The sequence below is a fragment of the Narcine bancroftii genome, chromosome 3 (genome assembly GCF_036971445.1).
Source record: "Narcine bancroftii isolate sNarBan1 chromosome 3, sNarBan1.hap1, whole genome shotgun sequence".
Lineage (NCBI taxonomy): Eukaryota > Metazoa > Chordata > Chondrichthyes > Torpediniformes > Narcinidae > Narcine > Narcine bancroftii.
Window position 1 is genome coordinate 246,243,182 of NC_091471.1, and position 24,728 is coordinate 246,267,909.

At 43.8% G+C, this 24,728-nt stretch overlaps 3 protein-coding genes across 3 annotated transcripts in view; 2 read left to right on the forward strand and 1 right to left on the reverse strand.

Annotated features, from left to right (window-relative positions):
• Positions 1-6,585, forward strand: part of LOC138756443 (afadin- and alpha-actinin-binding protein-like) — a 44,721-nt gene extending 38,136 nt beyond the window's left edge. Inside the window, exons 12-14 of the mRNA XM_069922937.1 lie at positions 3,202-3,319; positions 4,559-4,733; positions 6,041-6,585. Coding sequence (XP_069779038.1) covers positions 3,202-3,319; positions 4,559-4,733; positions 6,041-6,218 — 471 coding nt within the window. The 3' untranslated portion in view covers positions 6,219-6,585. The remainder of the gene's footprint in view (positions 1-3,201; positions 3,320-4,558; positions 4,734-6,040) is intronic.
• Positions 6,586-13,106: 6,521 nt separating this feature from the next.
• On the reverse strand, positions 13,107-17,690 carry LOC138758463 (uncharacterized). The gene is made up of 2 exons (XM_069927413.1): positions 16,145-17,690; positions 13,107-15,061 (listed from the first exon to the last, which is right to left on the reverse strand). Exon 2 carries the CDS (start codon positions 15,050-15,052, stop codon positions 13,394-13,396), a length of 1,659 nt encoding a protein of 552 aa, XP_069783514.1. The 5' UTR covers positions 15,053-15,061; positions 16,145-17,690; the 3' UTR covers positions 13,107-13,393.
• Positions 17,293-24,728, forward strand: part of man2b1 (mannosidase, alpha, class 2B, member 1) — a 43,580-nt gene continuing 36,144 nt past the window's right edge. Inside the window, 1 exon segment of the mRNA XM_069923196.1 lies at positions 17,293-17,448. Coding sequence (XP_069779297.1) covers positions 17,350-17,448 — 99 coding nt within the window. The 5' untranslated portion in view covers positions 17,293-17,349.

The following is a 24,728-nucleotide window of genomic DNA, read 5'->3' on the forward strand; positions in this document are numbered from 1 at the left end:
TTCCCTTGCTTTAGTATTACTGTAATTATTGCTGTTTTACATGAATCTGGTAAGCTTTGTGTTTCATCAATCTGGTTGATTACTTCCAGGAGGGGCGGAATTAATAAGTCTTTAAATGTTTTGTAGAATTCTATTGGGAATCCATCCTCTCCTGGTGTCTTATTTTTTGGTAATTTTTTTATTATCTCTTGTATTTCTACTATTCCAAATGGCTCTGTTAATTTATTTTGTTCCTCTATTTGTAGTTTTGGTAGTTCAATTTTAGTCAGAAATTCATCTATTTTCCCTTCTTTCCCTTCGTTTTCAGTTCGGTATAATTGTTCATAGAATTCTCTAAAGTTTTCCTTAATTTCTTTTGGATTATATGTAATTTGTTTGTCTTTTTTCCTTGATGCCAATACCATTTCCTTAGCTTGTTCTGTCTTAAGCTGCCATGCTAGGATTTTGTGCGTTTTTTCACTTAGTTCATAATATTTCTGTTTTGTCTTCATTATATTTTTCTCCACCTTATATGTTTGTAGTGTTTCATATTTTATTTTTTTATCTGCCAATTCTCTTCTTTTAGTAATATCTTCCTTCATTACTAATTCTTTTTCTATATTTACTATTTCCCTTTCCAACTGCTCTGTTTCCTGATTATAGTCCTTCTTCATCTTGGTTACATAACTTATTATTTGCCCTCTAATGAATGCTTTCATTGCATCTCATAGTATAAACTTATCTTCCACTGATTCTGTATTTATTTCAAAATACATTTTAATTTGTTTTTCAATAAATTCTCTAAAATCCTGCCTTTTAAGTAACATGGAGTTTAATCTCCATGTATACATTCTTGGAGGGATGTCCTCTAGCTTTACTGTCAATATTAAGGGTGAATGGTCCAATAGTATTCTAGCTTTATATTCTTTTTTTTACTCTATCTTGCATATGAACTGATAACAAAAATAGGTCTATTCTTGAGTATGTTTTATGTCTAGCCGAGTAATATGAATATTCCTTTTCCTTTGGGTGTTGTTTCCTCCATATATCCAAAAGTTGCATTTCTTCCATCGATTTAATTATAAATTTGGTTACTTTGTTCTTTCTGTTAATTTTTTTCCCAGTTTTGTCCATATTTGAATACAAATTCAGGTTGAAATCCCCTCCTATTAATATGTTCCCTCGCGTATCTGCTATCTTCAAAAAGATATCTTGCATAAACTTTTGATCTTCTTCGTTAGGTGAATATACATTGAGTAGATTCCAAAACTCCGAATATATCTGACATTTTATCATTACATATCTCCCTTCTGGATCTATTATTTCCTCTTCTATTTTAAATGGCACATTTTTACTAATTAATATAGCTACTCCTCTTGCTTTTGAATTATACGATGCTGCTGTTACGTGTCCTACCCAATCTCTCTTTAATTTCTTATGCTCCAATTCAGTTAAATGTGTTTCTTGCACAAATGCTATATCAATTTTTTCTTTTTTCAGTAATTTTAGCAGTTTCTTCCTTTTAATTTGGTTATGTATTCCATTAATATTTAAAGTCATATAGTTCAACGTAGCCATTTTATACTTTGTTTATCTTCCCTTTCCGTTTCTCCATCATTACTTTTCCTTCTTATCCATTTCTGTTTTCTTGTTTTGAATCCTTTATAAGACAACATTCCTAAAACATCAAACATTTTCCTTATTCTCCTATTTAAAACTTCTTTAGCCCCAATCCCCCTTCCCCTCCTGAGTTGTCCTTTATCCCTTGTCGGACAACCACATCTCCCCTCTCCATTGGGATTTGCGAATTCACTCGCAAGCGTCAGCTGATTTTGCAGTGACCGTAACACCCCCCCACCCAGCCCCCCCCAGAAAAGATTTCACTTTTCATATGTGACAAAGGTCACTCTTTTAATTCCCTCCTTATTCCCTCTATTCCTTTTCCTTCCCTTATTAATTCTTGTCTATACTATCTATATTTTCCTCTAAATACGGATACATTCATGTATGCACATTATACATATACACACATATACCTCTTTACCCACATACATATAAATCGTGGTCATTTTTACTCTTATTACATGTCTTCATCTCTCTGTTTGTTTTGTAGTTGTTCTGCAGATTTCCTTGCTTCCTCTGGATCCGAGAATAGTTTTTTTTTCCATAAGATCGTTTTCGATGTTTTGAACTCCTTCCTCCTCTTCAGGAGTTCAAAACTTATGTCTTTTTAGTTCGCAGTCTTTTGTACTCTCGCTACACGTCTTCATCTCTCAGTCTATTTTGTAATTGTTCTGCAAATTTTCGTGCTTCCTCTGGATCCGAGAATAGTCTGTTTTGTTGTCCTGGAATAAATATTTTCAATACCGCTGGACGCTTTAGTATAAATTTATACCCTTTCTTCCATAAAATCGCCTTTGCTGTATTGAACCCCTTTCTCTTCTTCAGGAGTTCAAAACTTATATCTGGATAAATGAAGATTTTTTGCCCTTTATACTCCAGTGGCTTATTGTCCTCTCTTACTTTTTCCATTGTTTTCTCCAGTACCTTTTCTCTTGTAGTATATCTTAGGAATTTTACTAAAACAGATCTTGGCTTTTGTTGTGATTGTGGTTTAAAGGCCAATGCTCTATGTGCCCTTTCTATTTCCATTTCTTGCTGTAGTTCTGGACATCCTAGGATCCTAGGGATCCAATCTTTTATAAACTCTCTCATATTCTTGCCTTCTTCATCTTCCTTAAGGCCCACTATCTTTATGTTATTTCTTCTGTAATAATTTTCCATTATATCTATTTTCTGAGCTAACAGTTCTTGTGTCTCTTTAACTTTTTTATTAGATTCCTCTAATTTCTTTTTTAAGTCCTCTACCTCCATTTCTACTGCTGCTTCTCGTTCTTCCACCTTGTCCATTCTTTTTCCCATTTCTGATAAGGTCATATCTATTTTATTCATTTTCTCTTCTGTATTGTTTATTCTTCTTCTTAAATCATTAAATTCTTGCGCTTGCCATTTTTTAAATGACTCCATGTATTCTTTAATAAGAGAAAGTAAATCCTTTGTCTTGCCTTTCCCTTCTTCTTCTATTTCACTGTACTCTTCCTCTTCCTCTTCTTCTTCCTCTGGGTAGCCAGTGAGATGCTTGACAAAACTTTTTTTTCCCAGAAGCCCAGATCCATCTGCCCAAACAGATAAATAACCGCTTGGTTTGTTTTATCGGTCTAGAGAAAATTGTTTGAGGAGGAATATGTACGGTTTCGAAAGGAGCAGTTCTTCAACCTGACCCCTTTTCGAGAACACAGGGCAAACTTCAGAAAGAAGCTACACACTCCTCCTTTGGCCAGTAAGTGGTTCTCTCCTCCTGCTCTCGTTGGAATCGCTAAGGGTTGCCAGCCCTTAATTGTTTGCTTGTGCCATTAAACCTGCATTCCATTTGTGGATGCCAAACATTTCTTCCCCCACCCCACCAGGGACCTTGGGTGAAAATGTTTAGTAGTAAACACAAAAATCTGCAAAGACCATGCTTGAAGTTAAAAACACAATGCAACACAACTCAGCAGATCAAACAGTGACCTTCATAGAGCAAATGCCCATAACCAATGTTTGAGGCCTTCAACAAGGTATGAAAAAATGTGGGCGTCTGAACAAAATGGTGGGGGAGGTGCATAGTCCTAAAGGCAGAAGGTAATTGGTGGATAAGGGAGGGTGGGCATGCCAGCAAACGGGGGGAGGGGGGCTCTGTGAATGGAGAGGGAAGGTGGTGGAAAGAAGGTAAAGGGAAGGAAGAGGAGGCTAGCAGAAATTGGCGAAGTCTATGTTGATATCATCCAGTTGGAAAGTACCCAGACGGAACATTAAGTGCTGTTCTTCCAATTTACGGGTAGCTTGGTAGGGATGGGGCCATGGACAGATATGTCATTGTGGGAGTGGGTTGCGGAATAGAAGTGATTGGCCTCTGGGAGATCCCTGTCACTGATGTGGACAGAGTGAAGGTACTCTGCAAAGTGATTGCCTAGTCTTTCCAAGGTCAAGAAGGCCCACAGCAGGAGCACCAGATGCAGCCGGTGACTCCTGCAAATACAAGTGTTGTTTCACTTGAAAAGACTGTTTGGGGCCCTGAGTGGAGGTGAGGGAGGAATATGGCTCTTCCTGCGGCTGCAGGAGCGATTGGTGGGAAGGGATGAGTGGATGGGGGAGTGGTCTCCACTTGGTGGTGGGATCGTGTTGTAGTTGATGGAAGTTACGGACTATAATATGTTGGATGCGGAGGGTGGTAGGTGAGAACAAGGGGAAGCCTGTGTTTGTTGCGTCTGTTGACAGAGGGGGCCAGGGCAGAGGAGCGGGAGATGGATGTAAGGGGTTTGGTGGTGAAGGGGTGTAGATGCCAATGGCAAGGCCATTATTTATTGACCATCCCTTTGCCCCTGAGAGAACAGTTTCTCCTGAACAGCCGGGAGTTTAGCACAGCTCCCACTGACCCCAGTGAGGAACTAAGCTTTGTTATGGACCAGTTTGTGAGGCTCTTTGTTCTCCTCTCGTGCTCTGCATTTTTACTCGCTGACCCTCGCTTTTCATTTTTCAGACCAGGAAAACATATCTCCATATGCAGTGGCTCATAGGGCGGGCACACAGATTTCATACTCGCACAGTCCTCTGCGTACTCCAAGTCCTCCAACGGAAGACAGTAATGCCTGGAGATATTTCCTGCCAACCACCCACGAGTTGTATCAGGTTTTGGGGATTAATCCAGAGCGGAGGTCAGTGTTAATGATCATTACCTTGTTCCATCCATTAACCCACCAGCATCTCCCAGTTTCACTGGCCATTCACGCACTGACCTTGACAATTCTTACCTGCTCAATACTAATTGTGATCTTTGTTCTATTGACCTTTTATTTCCTTGTTGCCCAAGAATCTTTGTACTTCAGCCTTTATAACACCTAATGTTGAGGAAAACTACAACAGAGAATTCCTCGAGAACCACGTGCTTCCTACTATTGTTCTATATGACCCCTCATCCGTACCCAGTCCATCCATCCTTTTAGTATCTCCCCTGTCAATGCCCTTTTGAATTCCAGTTCAATAGGATTGATGTTGCCTCATGTAAAGCAACATCTTTACAATCCTGCCCACCTGTGACGCCACCTTCAGGGAACTATGTATCTGTATTCTCGGATCTCTTCTCCACTACTCTCCCCTCTAAGCTGTGCACACACGTTCTGCAACCAACGTTCAAAGGAAATTAATGTGCGCACAAAAGGATAGTTACCTAAAATCATGTAGTCATTAATAATTCTACTTCTTGACTTCGGTGTGCACGCACTATTGCCACAGAAAAGAAATTTGCAAGACATAAGTGTAGAGCGTGTCGAAAGAACCCAAGACTTGTTGATCCAAACCAAGGCTTTTATTAACTAGAAGACTGGAGCATATCACGTGTAGGTCGACCAGTCCAGAATGACCTGGTCTGGCGAGGAGCAATCCTTTAAGACCTGCCAGTAGGTGTGGCTACGCTCTCAGCCAATCACAGTCATCCTACACGACCATCTGTACATAGACACATTGGTGATAGAATGTGTACTATCACAATAAGATTAGAGAGAACATTGCTCTCCACTCAATCCAGGGGTTAGCCTGGTGAGTAATGCCTCCAAGGAGTTTGTTCCTGGAGACCAGAGTAGGTAGTCTGCTGTCTCACCCAGGTAGTAAGACTCCATTTCGTGGTGCACTGCTCTGGATTTTCTTCAGTTTATTCTCTCGCCTTCCCCAGTCAGCAGGTGCCTCATTCACCTTTCCTTTGAGGATACTCTCGATATGTGTAGATGCAACTTTAATCTGTTAATCTTGAAGCCAATGCACTGCAGAGGATGACTGCAAACACAAGCAGCATCATCTTGCGGTACAAACGCATCTCCTTGGTCTACTCTACAGCCTCCTCCTCGTTTAATTCTGCATGGTTTGGCTGTAGAAGAGGCACTGTGTGTCTGCTAAGCATGCTCTGATGTGTTTCTTGGGTATTTTGAGTGTTTCCTGTGCTGACTTTGACTTCCTGTATGTCTTGCAGCTTCAAAAACACACCTACAGCTGCATTTAAAAGATCTGGCAGTAAGCGAGAAAACCCATCCCATGGACGAGATTCGGCCTCCCAAACAAGGAATGCATTTGGTTGCCTCAGCTCTGCTCTCTTTTTGAATGAATCTGATAATTCTTTTTACATTGGGTCCTTGAACACACCCATCTAATGGGGCCCCTTTACTTCTCGAGAGGCTGGTGATGCCAACCACCTGCAGTCGGAGATTCTATTCCTTGCTGCTGTAAAGCATGAGATTTCCATTTGTAGTCAGTGTATATACAGTGATATTCTTCAAAGCATTGTGTTCCAGGGCAGGACAAATTAATTCATAGGAAAGTTTTTAGAATTGAAAATGACCCTGAGTAGATTCTCAAGTTGTTTTTAAAGTTGGAGTTGTGACACCCAACTATTTGGGTCAGTGTAAATGCATTTAAATTCTCCCCAGTGCAAGTAATCATGGCTGGCTTTCTGGAACAGAGTAGGGGTAAGTTTATGCTTGAGATTCTATGCAATGACAGTTTTGACAAGCTTGCAACAAAGTGTCTTTTAATAAAGTTTATTTTGCCAATACAATGGCCTTATTTTTGTTTGCTTACCTTGCAGCTGAAGGGTTCATATAATTTGGCAGTAAAAGATTTTATTATGTCTTTGGAATATTAAATCTTGGGCATTGACTTAAAAACTATAAGACAAAATAGGCTTTTCAGCCCATCAAGTCTGCCCTGCCATTTAATCATGAGCTGATCCATTTACCCACTGCCCGGCCTTCTCCCCATAACCTTTGATGCTCTGGCTAATCAAGAACCTATCGATCTCTGCCTTAAATACACCCAATGACCTGGCCTCCACCATTGCCTGTGCCAACATATTCCACAGATTTACCACCCTTTGGCTGAAAGAATTCCTTCACATCTCCGTTCTAAGTGACCACCCTTCAATCCTGAAGCTATGTCCTCTTATCCTAGAGTCTAGGCTCTCCCGCCATAGGAAACAACCTTTCTACATCTACTCTGCCCATGCCTTTCAACATTTGAAATATGTCAATGAGATCCCATCTATCTTTTCCCCCCCCCCTCCTAAATTCCAACGAGTACAGACCAAGAGCTATCAAAGGCTCCTTTATTTCCTGAAATCATTGGAGCGAAACTCTTCTGAACATCCTCCTAAGCTCGGTAAATGATCCAATGGAGGAATCAGATTTTGAGTGACCTACTGAAGAACTTGTGTGGTGCCCCTGGTGAGAAATTACATCAGCTGTCTCTTTAACAAGGGCCTGGCAGGGGAGAGGGTAATGATCTTGTTTCTGATCAAGGCTGTGGATTGGAGCATGTTTCCTGAGCCCAGGGTGATCCTCTAGTTCAGAGTGTCAGACAATAGTAAGACATTGTTTCCAAGATTAGATGAGTTTATCTTCAGTATTTTTTAATTTAGACGTACAGCATTTGGGACAAAGACACCTTTTTTCCTTGTCCCTTTTAAATTTTTAATCAAACAATTTGCATGTAATTCAAGAGCACATTCCAGGTTTTATTCAAGGTTAATTTTAACCATGTAGAAATTGCAGTGCTTTTTGTACATCGTCCCCTCATTTCAGACCACCATAATGCTTGGGTCATTTGGCTTCACAGGTCTTTGAGATTACACAGGTATGTTCAATTGCTTTATTGGTGCAGGTATAAGAGAGCTCAGCTTGCTTCGAAGCTTTTGATCACCTGTAGTTCCTATTTTTCAACATGAGGTCCAGAGTTGTGTTGCTACAGGCTTCAAAGATGATCAAAAGCTTCAAAGCAAGCTGAGCTCTTTTATACCTGCACCAATGAAGCAATTAAACATACTTGAGTACTCACAAACACCTGTGAAGCAAAATGTCCCAAACATTGTGGTGCCCTGAATGGGGGAATATAAAAAGTGCTGTAACTTCTACATGGTCAAACCAAAATGTATATAAATGACAGTGACTGAGTATATAGATATGTTTTTGGGAGATAAATTGGTAAAGGTTTGTTAGATTACGTACAAAGACTTTAAAACAGATCTTATTTAAAATACTGGAGCTCTGCCCCATAGTAGATGTATTGGCTCCAGGGCTTTTGAAGAGTGCTCAACAAACTTTACCAATGGATTGTTGTTTGCAAAAGGCAACAGATGAAAGAGTATAGTAGAGCCGCTGCTGTCTGGAAGAGAACTTGCTGTTCTGAGAGAGTCCTGTGGTTTTGCAAGCAGAGAGAGTCAAACAGGCTCTCTCTCAGAAAGAGAGAGAGAGACACACACACACACACATCACTTGACAGTGTTACAGCCAGCAGAAGTAGCTAGGACTGGAACAGGACAAGCTGGCAAGCCTTTTGAAAGCTCCAGTTGTAAGAAGGCCTGGTCAAACCCCTTGTGGTTCATGCAAGAGGAGAGGACTGGCTGTCTAATGTTTCACTTGGAATAAGTGAAACAGAAAGGAAGTCTGTGGCAACCTGAAAGAAAGAGGTTATCATCTGGAGGGCCCGGATGGGGCAAGTTTCTTGAGCAAGATACCGAAGTGGCTGATTAAAAAGGAACAACAAATCTCTCTCTGAAAACCGACAAGAACCTTCCTGAGTGGTAATCATTTACCTTTCAAGCACCAAACCCTGGTGAACTTTATAAATGTTAAATTCTGTGCACAGTATAAGAATTGCCTGCAACCAGTGAACTTGGAGGAATGAGATTGAGCTGTGAATTAAAGGACTTTTCTGAACTTACACATGTGCACTTAGAATTAGAAGGAGGTTAAGTAAGTCAATAGAGATGTGAAAGTTTGATTCTATTTTCATGTTTAAAGATAATTAAAAGCAATTTTTGTTTAAGAAACCATTTGTCGTGGCAAATATCTATTGCTGCTGGGTTTTGGAGTCCTCTGGGCTCATAACATGACCTTGAATAAAATTTGGAATGTGCACTTGAATAGCATGTGAATTATTTAATTACAAATTAAAAACTGTGGAGCACCAGGGCAAATAAATTTTTAAAAACCTGTCTTTATCCCAAACATTGGAGGACAATGTAACAGGCTCAGTAACGGGCTTTTCCAGCCCATGTGCCTGCCGAAACACCCCAAATAACCTAAGACCTACCAGGTCTTAAAGGGTTGGAGGAAACCTCTGCAAACATGGGGAGAATGTACAAACTCCTGACTGACAGCGCAGGATTTGAACTCTGGTCGCTGTAATCACGTGGCACTAATGATAACCATGCCTCATCTTGGTCTCAATGTTTTGTTTTGCTGCCAAGGAGATTCTGGCTAGATCCAAATACCAGATCTGAAGTGTTTAAAACCAAAAAAAAGGCAGCACAACGCAACGCTTTTACAGCACCAGCGGGGTTTGAATTCCGTGTTGTCTGTAAGGACAAGTTTGTACATTTTCCCAGTGTCTGTATGGGTTTACTCCGGGGTCTTTGGTTTCCTCCCACAGTTCAAAATGTACTGGGAGTGTCGGCCAATGTGGTGTAAATTGGCCAGCAGGGACTCGTGGGCCGAGATGGCCTGTTACAGTTCTGTATATCTAAATTTTTTTTTAAATCAGCAGATGCTGGAAATTCGACATCTGCACATTGTTGGATGGGAGCCTGCTTGCTTCGCCCTGTGTGAATTGGAGTTTGTTTCCTACCTCTTCACTTGTATAAAACCTTCAGCTGGAAATGTGTTTTCAAGTTTGAGCTTTCGAGTGTTGGTTCAAATTGGGCTCCAGATACACGTACAGGTGGGCACGGGTCTGTAAAACGGAGCACGTTGGTTGCCTTTCCTGTGTGTGTGTGGTTCTAATGGAGGCAGGCCCATCTTCAGATTTATTGCCAGAGCACATATAACCCTGAGATTATTTTTCCTGCCAAAGAGATGCAAGTGAACTGTGCAATAGAGACTGTGCACAAGAGTCCTTAAATGAATTTGTGGTCGGGGAGTCTGATGGTGGAGGGGGAGCAGCAGTTGCTGAACCTGGCTGGTGCGAGCCTTGGGGCACCGACACCTCTGTGAGAAGTGCCTTCGCGTTCACAAAATATGCTCAAGACAAAAGTTGAGAACAAAGAACATTTATTTATATTTACAACATTGCAAGTTTGGGTACTCTCCCCTTACCTCGGGAAAGTACCCCGAGGGCGGGAAGCCTCTTTGTTTTTATACAATTTTCACTTCACCTCCCCTTACATTTGTCCTTCTTGGATTGGTTTGGCACTTTTTCCTATTTGTCTGACTCTTGACTGACTCCAACTTTCTCTTATCCCGTGCTCACACCTCCTTTCCCCACCCCCTATTAAACAAACTGTCAGAAGTACAAATTCTCACACATGAGTCTCTTTAAAGTTGGTGACACGACAAGCTTTATTAACAAGTCTGCAGAGTTGGACTCAACTGGCTTCTCGCCAAGTCAAGCCCCGATACATACAGTGCATTGATTTTTATACCTTTTTTGCTTGTCCTTCCCCTCCTCTTTAACACTGTTTTAATTGGTTAGTTTGTGCAAAATCATTCTAAGTACACTTGCATTTGTAATTATCATGTTAGTTACGTATACTACGAACTCTGCACACACTAAATTCTGTTTTTCACTCTTTTATCAATCTTTGGCTCCTACATGTCTCTTTGTGACCATGAAAGATCTCTGTTTGTTATAACATTGTCCAGCTGAACTTTTATGGTAAGCTCCCTGTCTATTCTGGCTTCCCCTTTTATGATTAATCATCACATTTTAACTTAAGCCCTTTTTAACCTAAATTCTCTATCTATAACAATCCACCCCTTTCTTTCTTTAAAATGTGTGTACTATTTCTGAATGGGGGCCTTAACCCAGGGAAGAGAACCATCTTCTGATAAATCAATTTCGTGCTGAAGTAAAATTCTAACTGGGTCTCCCAGGCCCCCTGGCTGCATGGTCTGCTGGACCATCGAAATCACTAGGCTGCGCAGACAGGGAATAAGACAGGGTAAAACAAGCAGGAGGAACAAAACACCCCCGATGACCCACAATAAGGTGCGCCACCAGGTTCCTCCAAACCATTTGTCCAACCAATTTAATTTTGCGAAAGGATGCCAGGTCTGGACTGGAACATGGGACAAAGTGCGAATATTATCAGCGATTTTGCGAACGGCTTGGCCATTATCATCAATCTTTAAGCAGCAGTTAGTCAAATTAAGCTTTCCACACACCCCCCCTTTTGTGGCCAGCAAATAGTCCAGGGCCAGACGGTTCTGATAGATAGCAGAGCGCACCTGACCCTGCTGGGAGGCAAGCAATTGCAGGGCTAGAGCCGTTTGGTTTGTAACAATCTCAAGGACCGCCTGCAAGCGAATAATGCGATTTAGCATATAAATAGGAGTACGGTAACCCCAGGATCCATCTTGGGCCCATGTCTCTCTTTGGCTTGGCTTCGCGGACGAAGATTTATGGAGGGGGTAAAAAGTCCACGTCAGCTGCAGGCTCGTTTGTGGCTGACCAGTCCGATGCGGGACAGGCAGACACGATTGCAGCGGTTGCAAGGGAAAATTGGTTGGTTGGGGTTGGGTGTTGGGTTTTTCCTCCTTTGCCTTTTGTCAGTGAGGTAGGCTCTGCGGTCTTCTTCAAAGGAGGCTGCTGCCCGCCAAACTGTTCCGGAGGCCAGTCATCTCCCCACTGTCCCAAATGCACCGTGCTAGAGCGGGGTCGACGGTGTAATGCATCAAAAACCTTCACTCCCAATCTATGACCGTGATCGTGGGGTAGGAGGAAAAATTCTGGGCGAATTATTTCCAGGAAACAAGTTCCACTCCACTGCAAGGGGAGGCGGGTATACGCTTTATCACCACACACCCAGAATAACCCATTTGAGGAGACTCCATATCCCCGTTCCCAAACCCTTTTAAGGGTGGGGTTTGATTGGTATGGTCCTGTGATGGTGGAGCTGCTACAATTCCAAAGCTGAAAACTGCCATTAGATAGGGGTAAGCAATCAGTCTTAAAAACAGTGGATAGGAACCAAGTCAGGGGTTTAGGAAACCAAGTGAAATTACCAGGCGAAATGCGGATCCATACAGCCTTGCAGGGACTTTTTCCTACCGGGTACTTGCCGGCTCGTGAGAGGCAATAAAAACCGGAGGGGACGTTGGAAAGAGACCAATTCTCCCTTGACCTTGTTCGGTTAGTGGTCCAAACCCAGGAGATCATGGTCCATGAGTCGAGGGACTCCCCCCACCAAGGCCATTGCTCTGACATCCGTGGACCTCCACAGACCCAACAATTGGTTACATTAAAAGTTCCTGCAATTCTAGTTGCAAGATCAACAAAAACGTTGTCTCCCTCAATTGCGTGGCCGAAACTTTCATGGCCATTTGGATGGACCCGAACCAAGTCCAGATGCCCCAAAGGGGCAGGCACTCCTGAGTGTGGAGTGGGACTCTCTACCGGAACAGTACGCTGGTGTATGCAGAACCAGAGTCCATCAGGGCATGGTGGGCCTGACTCACCCTCCCAGGGCCAACCGTTAAGAGGGAAAGGAGTACTATTAGGAATCTGTATATAATGACCCACACTACTTCCCTCATTCTCCGTACAAGGGGTATATGGATGTTGGGTGGTATTTTCTGCCCAGCATTTCTTAGGAACTGAGGTATGGGAAATGAAACTTCCCTCCTTTCTTTCCCAAGTGCGGTCCTGAAAAAGGACTACTGTGTCTCTGCACTTCTTACACTTCAGACCTGACAAAGACATAGGCAAACCAAGAAAAACCAAAGCATATAACAATAACATTGTCAATCAAGTCTTCCTGCAAAATTGCAAAGTAAGAGGTTTGTCTCCAGGAACACAAGTCCAATCTGAGTGCGTATCAGGGTCCTGAGGCGCCTCTACAGGTCCCTTAAATCTGGATGCGTGCGTCCACCCCTTCTCTCTTGTTCGTATTGCAGCCTCTGTAGTCAAGAGAACTTGGAATGGACCTTCCCACTGTGGCTGGAGTTTTTCAGTTTTCCAGGTTTTGATGAGAATCCAGTCTCCCGGTTCCACCTTGTGTAAAGAAAAGTCTAGAGGCGGTGTTTGTGCCAATAGTCCCCTCTTTCGTAAATCTGTAAGAGAGCGTGACAGTGCCTGTAAATAGTTCCTAACAAAAATATCCCCTTCCCCCAAGGTGGGACACCCCTCAACTATACTCCAGAAGGGAAACCAAAACATCATCTCATAAGGGGACACCCCCACATCCCTGCGTGGGGCAGTACGAATTCTCAATAAGGCCAGGGGCAGACACTTTATCCAAGGCATTTTAGTCTCCACCATTAATTTTGTCAATTGCGTCTTTAGGGTTCCATCAGGCAGCTGGCTTGCGCCCAACTGAGCCATGTCCTTTTCTTCCTTAGCAGTGAAAATGGGAGCTTTTTTTAATACCTTGTCTTATTGGTATTAAGGTCAGCAAACGGACTTCCTGTTGCATGGCCGCCCTTTTGGCCTCTTCATCAGCCAGTCTGTTCCCAATTGCGGTCGGGGTATCTTCCATCTGATGGCCTGGTATGTAGACCACTGCTATTTCCAGGGGTAATGTCAGGGCTTCCAAAGTCAGAGTAATCATCTGTTCGTGTGCCAATTCCTTTCCTCTTGATGTAATCAGACCGCGCTCCTTCCAGATCTTACCAAAGGTATGCACTACCCCGTATGCGTATTTGGAGTCAGTGTAAATTGTTCCAGTTTTCTCTGCCAGTACTCTGAGGGCTCTCTGCAAGGCATATAGTTCGCAGGACTGTGCCAACCAGCTTCCGGGTAGCCTCGCGAATTCTACCACTTCCCAAGCATCTCCTTCTATTATGGCATACCCGCTTCTCCTCATTCCGTCAACACATCTGGCGGAGCCGTCAATGTAGAATTCATATCCCTCTCCCAGGGGAGTATCGCAAAGGTCCTCTCGGGTCTTGGTCTGGAGATCCGTCAACTCGACACAGTCGTGCTCCACTTCTTCCCCTGTTTCACCGTCGTATAAAAACTGAGCTGGGTTGCAACTATTATTCTTAGCAAACTGTAGGTCTTCTCCGACCATTAAAATGGTCTCGTACTTTAATATGCGGGAATCAGTCAGCCATCGATGGGCGGTTTGTGCTAATAGAACACTCACAGAATGGGAGGTGTACACAGTTATCCTTCCTCCAAAAGTGAGTTTGCGTGCCTCCTCCACCAACAGAGCAGCAGCCGCTACTCCCTGGATACACGTCGGCCATCCGCGAGACACTGGGTCCATCATTTTGGACAGGAAAGCCACTGGGTGTCGCTGACCACCTTTTTCCTGCGTCAAAACTCCCACAGCTGTTCCTTGGTTATGAGTGACAAATTGCTGGAAGGGTTGTTTTAAAGAGGGCAGAGTGAGTACCGGGGCCCGCGTCAGGCAATGCTTCAAGTCCTCAAGCCATCCCTTCTCCTCCTGGGTCCATTTCAATGGATATTCATCTTCATTTGTCAACTTTTCATTCATAAACTTCACCAAAGCTGAGATAGGGTTTTGTTTCCTTTCCCCTCTGGACTCGGCATTTATCTGTCGGATAGTCTGTACCATAATCTTCGCTGCCCTCTTTTGACCTTCCTCTTCCCTCTGCACATATACTCTTTGCGCCTTTTTTAACAGGTCGCTCAAGGGTTTTTCATTCCAGTCCTCCTCCTTTTCTAGTTTCTTCCTAATGTCCTGCCACGATTTGGACACAAATTCGATTCGAATAAGCTGTTCACCCATTGGTGTACTAGGGTCTACACCCGCATACTGTTGGACATTCTTTCTCACCCTCTCCAAGAAATCCGTAGGGGACTCATCTTTCCCCTGGTGGTTCCCAAATGCCTTGGCGAAATTGTGACCCTTTGGCACAGCCTCCCGTATTCCTTTAATCGTCCACTCTCTGTATTGTCTCATACTTGCCAATCTCTCGGGTGTTCGTTTGTCCCACCTGGGTTCATTCAGGGGATATTTTTGTTCATGGGGTCTGGAGTCCCCAGGTTGTTCACGTTCCCACATGAGGAGGGTAGCCTGTCGAATCATCTGCCTCTCCTGGGGTGAGAATAATGTTCCCATTATTGCGTGCATCTCTTCCCAGGTATATGTATTTGGTCCCAGGAACTGGTCGAACTGTTCGGCCAGTCCCATGGGATCTTCCAATAGACTTTTCATTTCCTTCTTAAATCCCCGCACCTCAGTACTGGTTAGGGGAACGTTTACATATCCCGTTCCCCCTCCCGGTCCTCCCATAGGAACTTCCCTCAGGGGATTTAGGCTTACTGGATCCTTCGATGGTCCTGGACCAGTCTGGGATCTGGTCCAGGGTCGGTTTACCGATGGAAGTTTAGGGTCCGACTCCCTTAATTCATTCCTTCGTTCCCGGCCCCTTCCGGGACAATCAGATTCATCACCTTTCCCCTCCAGCAGCGAGCTTCCCTCGGGCGCAGTGGGCACCGGGGGAACATAAAGATGGGGGAGGTTGTCCAAAGGTTCCCACTTCTTTTCTCCCGCTACCCTCAATTTAAAACATTTTGTTAAGGATCCTGGCCAGGGAACCGAACAAAATGCATACGCCGACTCTTCTTGATTCACCTTTTGTCTCGAGTTTACATATATGTTTAATGCTTGTCTAACCCAATCCTCATCAGATCCAAATTTCGGCCACCAGACCGAGGAACCTTTGATAGGCTGTTTCGACCAAAGAAGACAATATTGAACCATCTTTTTCTTGTCTTTGTCTCGATATCGTTTACTATCCCAATTTTCAAACATTCTCCCCAAAGGGCTGTCAAGGGGAACCCCCCCCGGAAAAGTCCTGATCTTTCAGACGAGCCCTTAGATTTTGATCCTCCCATTTTCCTGCCTAGATCCGCTTATCGTTGCTGAGGACCCCCCCCCCGTTCGGGACCCTACTCCCTTTCATCTCGGACGCCTCGTCGGAGGTACTATCCCTCCGCCGGTTCCCGCCGAGGTTTCCCTGGGGTCTATCCTAAGGTCCCACGACAGGGTCCTCACGCCACGACAAAGGCTCTACACCTGATTTATCGTTTTATATATTTTTTTTCCCCGTCATGACCGTTACCTGGGTGGTCTCGTCCGTCAATCCCCACACCACAATCGTAAGTCGTCACTTACCGGTGTCTTCCTGGGGATTGAACCATCACCCCTCTCCTTTTCATCTTGTCGTGTCACCTTGTCCGGATACTACTCGCTCAAGCCGCCCGAGGCGACGAGCAAGGGACTAGGAGCCGCTGAACTCAGCGGGGTGCACCACCTCCGATGTCCCCCTTTCTCGCCTCCTCCCACGGCTGGAGTGTAGATCCCGGACGAGCCCCCAGTTGTCAGAAGTACAAATTCTCACACATGAGTCTCTTTAAAGTTGGTGACACGACAAGCTTTATTAACAAGTCTGCAGAGTTGGACTCAACTGGCTTCTCGCCAAGTCAAGCCCCGATACATACAGTGCATTGATTTTTATACCTTTTTTGCTTGTCCTTCCCCTCCTCTTTAACACTGTTTTAATTGGTTAGTTTGTGCAAAATCATTCTAAGTACACTTGCATTTGTAATTATCATGTTAGTTACGTACACTACGAACTCTGCACACACTAAATTCTGTTTTTCACTCTTTTATCAATCTTTGGCTCCTACATGTCTCTTTGTGACCATGAAAGATCTCTGTTTGTTATAACATTGTCCAGCTGAACTTTTATGGTAAGCTCCCTGTCTATTCTGGCTTCCCCTTTTATGATTAATCATCACATTTAACTTAAGCCCTTTTTAACCTAAATTCTCTAACTATAACAAAACTCTTTGTGTGTATGTGCATATTTCTGTCTGCTTAATTCCTCTGTTATCTTGTTTACTTTGTTCTGCTTTTTCATGCGCCATTTTACACAAAGAACATTTTAGCTTTTTCCTTGCTTCTTTTCTTTCTACCTTCTATAACTGTTTCAGAACTCCTACCATTAAAATAATAACTGTTTCTAAACTCCTACACCTCTGCCCTGATGGCAGCAGCGAGAACAGAGCGGGGCCTGGGTCGTGACGGGTGGTTCTGCCTGCGAGGCCCTGGGCTGTGCCCTCTACCTTCGGGAGGGCTTTCCGCTCATGGGGTATTGGTGTCCCCATGACCAGACCGGGATTCAGCCCCAATTTGGAAGGAACCCCTGACGATGAACCTGGAGCTTGGAAAGTTTTAATGTATCCAAAAGTTCCCCCTTTTTCTCGCTGCTCTGTGACCGCTTGGGTTCATTGTGACGTCAAGCCAGCGAAGGTCAGTGGACCCGCAGTGTAGCTGTCCCCGGAATCACGTGACCGGCCATCACATGACTCGAAGCGATGGCCGCGCTGGTCGCTGAGCTCCTGTGTGCCTGCTTCGTTTTCTTCTGCTCCGGGACCCTCGGGGATGGGGAGCCGAAGGCGGGCTGTGAGTACCGGGTGAGTGGTGAGCCGTTCCGGCCCGGGGGATCCGACTCCTGTCTACGGTCCGGGTGAAGGCAGCGGCGGAGTTAAAAGGCTGGCAATGAACAGGCGCCGTGAACTGTGACAGAGTTTTTGCCCTGGATATTTTTATATGCATTTCACCAAAATGTTTCACTTGGGCAAAGGAAGTTCCATTGCTTTAACTCACTTGCCGCGGGCTGTCACAATTTGGGGAAGTCAGTGGTGTCAGCACCACCCCTTCAGCTCCATGGTTATTGGCGACACTCCACCTTGATCAAGGGTAAAACACGAAGGTTTGCAGGTGATTGAAGTTTAAAAAAAAACACCCACACGAAATGCTGGAGAGATTCAGCAGGTCCCTTATGGAGCAAAGGTAAAGAGATACAGAATTGACGTTTCGGGCTTGAGCCCTTCATCAGTGGTGGCTGGAACCCTGGGGGAAGGGGGATGAAATGCAGACTTGTCTTAGAAACCAGATCCATGGGATTTTTTAATTGGTTTTCCACCTAATTCAACAGGTCAAACCTTAGTTGCTGTTAATTTTTTGAAAATCTAAGTTGTAATTCTAGTGTCAGGATGCAAATGCAAGCCAGTGTCACAGGGTAAGATGATTTGTGGACACTTCCTCAACTTTATCACAATGTGTGATGTGGGTGGGGGGGTGGGGTGGGGGGCTGGAAGCTTCCAGTTCGGAGTTGAGCTGAATCCCGCATTCCTGGCGCGAGATGGTCAACAGAGACGGTCTGGTGGATTTTAATTTTGAGAAGCTGTCACAATATGTGGGGTTGAACAAGGTCTTTTTACCCAACATTTGTGTGAACCAAGATGCCTGCCTGAGCTGGAACAATCTGTTTGTTTGGCCCATGCTCTTTAAATGTTCCAGGGTTGATTGGTGCACAGTATCTGGATGCCTTGTGGATCAGAAGGGTCTATTATTGTGCTGTCTGTCTCAGACTCTGCCACATACTGGGGGAGGAGGGTAGTTTACAGCAGTCAAGTAACCTACCACCCTGCAAGTCTTTCGGGGCAAAATGCTGTTACAGTGCCAGTGACTGGGGGGTTGAATCCGGCACTGGCTGTAAGGAGTTGGTACGTTCTCCCCGTGTCTGCATGGGTTTCCTCCCACCATTCAAAACGTACTGCGAATTGGGGCAGTACAGGCTCGTGTGGGGGGGAACCAGAGGAAGGTCCCGGGGAGAAGCTGCGAACTCCAAGCAGCCGCCACTTGAGACCAAGATTGAACCCAGGCCACTGGAGCTGTGGGGGTTCCAAGGAGCTGCCCAATGTTTTAAATCAGTCAGTTCCTGCTGCAGTACATTTTAATCCACGTGAGAAATGGAAGCTAGTGTTTTGATGGCAATATCCCCGCTGTGCTTGCTGTATTGCATTTCCCCCCACCGCCCGAGACATTCTCACTGCAGAGCTGAGGGGATGCTGCAGTCTGTCAGTTGGGATTGCAACAAGGATGGGAAGCATTTCACCCTCTTGCCTTACAATCCAGATCATTGCTCAAGTATTTCAGTCATGTTGAGTTGCAGGTCGAAATGATAAAATTGCAGAAGCTATTGATACCTAAAAATAATACTAAAATGTAAAACAATACATTTCAGCTTTTTTCCTGCCATAAAGGCCCAGAGGACTCCAAAACCTTGCAGCAATAGATATTCACCAAGACAAATGGTCACTTAAAGAAAAGTTGCTTTTAATTATCTTTAAACATGAAAATAGAATCAAACTTTAACTTCTCTCTATTGACTTACTTAACCCCCTTCTAAATCTAAGCGCACATATGTGTAATGTGTGTGTAAGTTCAGAAAAGATCTTTGCTTCACAGTCCAATCTCACTTCTCACTCTTCCAAGTTCACCGGTTGCAGGCAATTTTTCTACTGTGCACAGAATTGAACATTTATAAAGTTCACCAGGCTTTGGTACCTGAAAGGTAAATGGTTACCGCTCCGGAAGGTTCTTGCTGGTTTTCAGAGAGAGATGTGTTGTTCCAGGACATCCACAACTGATGTACTTCCATCAGTCACCTCAGTGTCTTGCTGACGAAACTTGCCCCTTCAGCAGAAGAATACCTCTTTCTTTCAGGTCACCACAGAGTTCCTTTCTGTTTCTCTTATTCCAAGTGAGGACAGCCAGTCCTCTCCTCTTGCATGAACCACAAGGGCTTCAACCAGGCCGTCTTCCAAAAGCTTGCCAGCTTGTCCTGTTTCAGTCCCAGCAAATTCTGCTGGCTGACACTGTCCAAGTGATCTCTGCTTGTCTCTCACACATCGAGACTGAGAGAAAGCGTGTTTGACTCTCTCTGCTTACAAAACCACATGACCTTCTTACAACAGCAAAATTCTCCTGCAGACAATAGCACTCCAGCCTTCTCTTTTATCTGTTGCCATGATAAACAATAATCCATTAGTGCTCTTGAGCACTCCTCAAAGCTCTTGCAAAAAGGTGTGAGAAGCCACTATGTCTCCAGGATGTCAAGTAAGATCTATTTTAAAGTGTTTGCATGTGACCTACTCTAACAAACCTTTTCCATTTTATCTCCCAAAAACATTATATATTCTGTCGCAAAGAGTTACCACGAGCATTGCCTAGTGCCCCTAATAATAAGAGAGGGAGAGGAGACTCCCTTCAGTCACTGAGTGTCCGCGGATTCGTCTCCAGCGCTTCTGCAGCCGCACAGACTCCTGTTCAAACTATCGGCCACCCGAGCTCCAGGTCCAAACCTCCAGGAGGATCAGGAAGCTTTGGACATCCAAGGCCTTTCTTGTCTTCAGCACCCTCTCAAATCCCAGTTCTGATACCTGTTTCCCATGAAGCAGTCTGGTGTGTGTCTGTGTCCGTGTGTCCCTTTCAACCACAACTCACCAGCAGTCTGCGTGGGTCCTTGACCCCCACACAGGTCACCTTCCCTGTAGGTTTCTTCTTGGTGATCTTCATCAGAGAACACTGGGCATCACATTTGTTCAAAAGATTTGCTTCCTAAAAAAAATTGGGGATTATGATGGACAACATCAAGCTGAGCGCAAAGATAATTTCAGATTTGCTGTATCACGTAGGAAGTTGAAGAAACATTATATGAACTTTTATTGAATTTAGAAGGTTTAATCGCATCACGATGCTGACACATTGTGTTAGTTCAACTGACCTAAAAATGTTTTGTCGCTGATTTTTGTACTCAGCATCTGATGCCTCTCATGTTAGTGTCCAACAATAGTCGGCCAGCATTCCAGTGACCCTGATACTGCTTTTCCATGGTTGCAACCTTTCACCATGTTCGTCACTGACTGCACCAAGATCAGCCAGGAAGAAGTCCAAGTGCGAATGCAGAAAATTAATTTTCAATGACGTGTTGTGTTTCATGTTTTCAGTAGACTTAAACGTAACAGGAAATCATAAAAATAGGTTGTCTCTAAAAAAAGGTATGTGATAGGAAAATGTTAAGGTAATTTTTTTGTGTGATCAGCAGCTTGAAATCCTTAAAATCCACCTAAAAGTGGCGAGGAAGTAAAACCTCTGTCTAGTGTCATCAACTTGATGTATTTGAGGATGAAATCAGTTGAGGATAAAAAATTGAACAGATGCCAGAGGGAACACCCTGTCATTCAGAGTTTATTTTAATTCATTCACCAATGGGCGTAGCCTTTCAAACCTACCCCCTCCTGTAAGAGCATTCCCTAATCTGTGAGCTCTGCCCGTTAGATGCTCCGCCATCTGTGTTTCCCTCCAAGTAGTCCAGCTGCTCCCCGACTTACGATGGTCCAAATCTGTACTTTAAAATTTTAACTCCGATCCACTCCCCACGCTTGCGATACGTGATACGCTACTCTCTCGCCATGCTGGGCTTCGTCACCATCCAGCAATTAATTTTAGTTCAATGCCTCATTCTTCATGCCCAGTTGCTTTCAGCTGTGTACGTTAATGTTTTTTTTCCAGTGTGGGATAAAGGATTTCAAAATTCTTAAAAAATGATAGGCGCGGTATTCCATTTTTTTTTTGACTTGCCGGAACGCGACCCTACCATAAGTTGAGGGGCACCTGTGCATCGCCCTGAAGACGCAGGCGACTGCGGGATGTGCCACAGCGCGCAATCTGCTGGAGGAACTCAGCGGGTCAAGCAGCCATTGGTGGGAGGGAAAGAACGTGCCTTGATGAAGGTTTCTGATAGGAAATGCCAGCCATTCTTCTCCTCCTCTCGAGTTCCTCCAACCACATGGTTTTTCTACATCATGCACCTTTTGATCCTTGCAGCATCTCCCCAAGGGTGAGTCAGAATGGGCAGTAAGTACTGACCTCACCTCTGCATTGGCTGGACAAAATAAATAAGACTCGGAGATGAGCTGGATGCTCCTTCCGGTGCCCAGTTCATTAGTTTATCCTCAATGGTGTTTAGCAACGTTGGCTAATTGGCCAAGACTCTGGGGTCTCCCTCCATCCCCATCTACAGGGATCATCGTGGAGGACCCCTTCCATCCCACACATAGCATCTTCTAGCTGCTCCCATCGGGAGAATTAGGCCGAGGAATCGGTTCTTCCCATAGGCAGTGAGAATGTCGAACAACCAATGAACTGCTCAAACTAACTCTCTGAGACCCTACTATTTATTTAACCATATTTATTTATAGTTCTACGTCTATGTGCACTGCATATGTATCGTTTACACGTGCACCCCAACTTACGATGGGGTGGCGTTCCAACAAATCCATCGTAAGTCGGAAAACATTGTGTCAAAAAAGAATATTGCACCGACCATTTTTTTTACTATTAAATTTTGAATACCCTTATTCCACACTGAAAAGGCCTTTAGCACGAGAGAGAATGCTGTGCGATACTCTGCCATCGTACAGCATCGCGAGAGAGCAGCATGCCGCAAGCGCGGAAACAGATCGGAATTCAAAGTTGAAAGTACGGATTCGAACCATTGCAACCTAGACAAATCGTAAGTCGGACTATCGTAAGTAGGGGAGCACCTGTATTGCTTTGCACCGAGGACTGGGGAACGCTGTTTCGTTGGATTATACGATCGGATGATAACGGACTTTGCAGCTTGCGGCTTCTGCTGTGTCTGACTGACACCAGTAATTCAACACCAGTAATTCTTCATTGATGAAAAATTGCAGTGGTTTGGGTTGTGGAAAAAAACCAAAAGCATTGCAGAAGCACGAGCCTTCTTCGGGGACAGCGTGAAATGCGCCCTGTACTTCTTCAAAATAGAGTGAAGTTGGAGCTGAAAGCAGATCACTGACCAGGCAATAGATCAACTCCTGTTGAGTGGAAATTGCTCCACCAACTGGCTGTTTGCTCTTGACTGTTGAGTAACAGAGGCCACGCAGGCTATTAGCGACTTGAGGCGAGGAACCCATGCAGGCCGTGCAGTCAAGGGATTCACACCAGGCTCTGACTGTTGGAGACTGACTGAAGGTATCGGAACTGGGACGCAAGAGGGTGCCGATGGCACTGAAGTGTCAGCTAGGGAGGGGGAAGGTTGGATCTGGAGCTCGCGGTGCTGATGGTTTGGGCTCTGTGTGCCTGCAGGGGTTGCAGAAGCGCTGGAGGCGAATCCATGGACGCTCAGTGAGTCTGGGGGGGGCGGGGGACGACTCTCTTTTGTTTCTCTTTTTCTGACTGAAGGAGGCGCTTACGGCAACTTCTGCCAATGGCGAATCTGTCCGCCTTACGACAGAAGAAAACAAATTCCGTGTAATCTTGCCCTGTCTTTATTACATGACAATAAATTGAATCTTGAATCCCAGATTGCTTGTTACAAAACGCAGTCTCGATAATGCAGCAGGTAAGATGTTGGGTATTTCACAGAGCAGGTTTTTGCCACAGGTGTTTGAATTGCTTTTTGGAGTTTGTGCTGCCAGTCTCGATCTAACTGCTCCCGTTGGGAGCCAATAAATGAATTGAAGAGGGCTCTGTGCACCTTCCTGGAGGGGAGTAGCATCCACCGCTCAAAACACTAGGGTTTTGCATTAAAAATAAAAATTAAACCTATATTTTGCTTATACCTTGATGAGGGGCTAAGCCTGAAACGTTGGCTATGTATCTTTATCTTTGCACGCCCTGATTTAACACAAATTTGGATATAACGTGATGAGTCGTTGGATTCTGGCATCGAGCTCCCGGATTGATTTAAAATACATACAGAATAACTGGGATGTCCCGAATAAAGGAGAAATGGAAATGATGGGGGTATGTGAATTAAACAGGGAAAGTCCAATTTAGTGCGACCCTGCTTTCGCGATGAGATTTTATGGACCCCAGCAATTGTATCATAACGGGGTTTCACTGTGTAAAGTACAGGTCAAGTCCCCCTTATCCAAAATTCCTGGGACCAGAAGTGTTTTGGATTTTGGAACACCATTTAAAAATATCCACTCATTCACTCAGACTAAGATACATGAATTCACATTACAGAATCAATATTTACATATGCATCTACACTCAGTAGTCCACTGCTTACGTCCACTAAGTCCCGTTCTCTGATCGGGATTTCGGAACTCTATGACGGACCACGGACAAAAAAAGTTTCAAATTTTCTTTCTTTTTCAATCTTTTTATTATTATTATAATTTATAAACACATACAGTTCAAAGAGATATAAAAAAATACATACTAAGTAATGAATTAATACAGAGATATTAAACAATAATATTACAGAATAAAAATATGTCATAAAAAATTTTTTTTTGATCAGTTTAGGGTGTGAACTATCTCTAAAACAAAAGATATAATTAATAACAATATATGAAAAAAGAGAAAAAAAAACCCCAAAAAAGAAGAAAAAACAAATCTGAATTTAAAAAAACTTAAAAAAAAACCTACAGATATAGCTAAACCACGCCGATCACTCCGATCTCATCTTACAGCCCAATTATCATACATAATCATAGAAAGAAAACAGAGCCAGATCAACTCACCACAAATGAAAATATTGAATAAATGGTCGCCAGGTTAACTCAAACTTAGAAGGGGATTCATAGACAGAGTTTCTAATTTTCTCTAAATTTAAACATAGTATAGTTTGGGTAAACCATTGGAAAACAGTGGGAGGATTTACCTCTTTCCAATTTAATAGTATAGATCTTCTAGCCATTAGTGTAAGAAAAGCAATCATACGATCCGCAGGAAGAGATAAATAAGTCAAATCTATCATAGGTAATCCAAAAATTGCAGTAATGAGATGTAGTTGTAAATCAATATTCAAAACAGTAGATATAATGGAAAAAATTTCCTTCCAATAATTCTGTAAAGAGGGACAGGACCA

What these genes read in the sequence shown, in the direction of transcription:
- LOC138758463 (XM_069927413.1), bottom strand. Translation starts at nt 15,052, where the DNA reads ATGATTCGACAGGCTACCCTCCTCATGTGGGAACGTGAACAACCTGGG.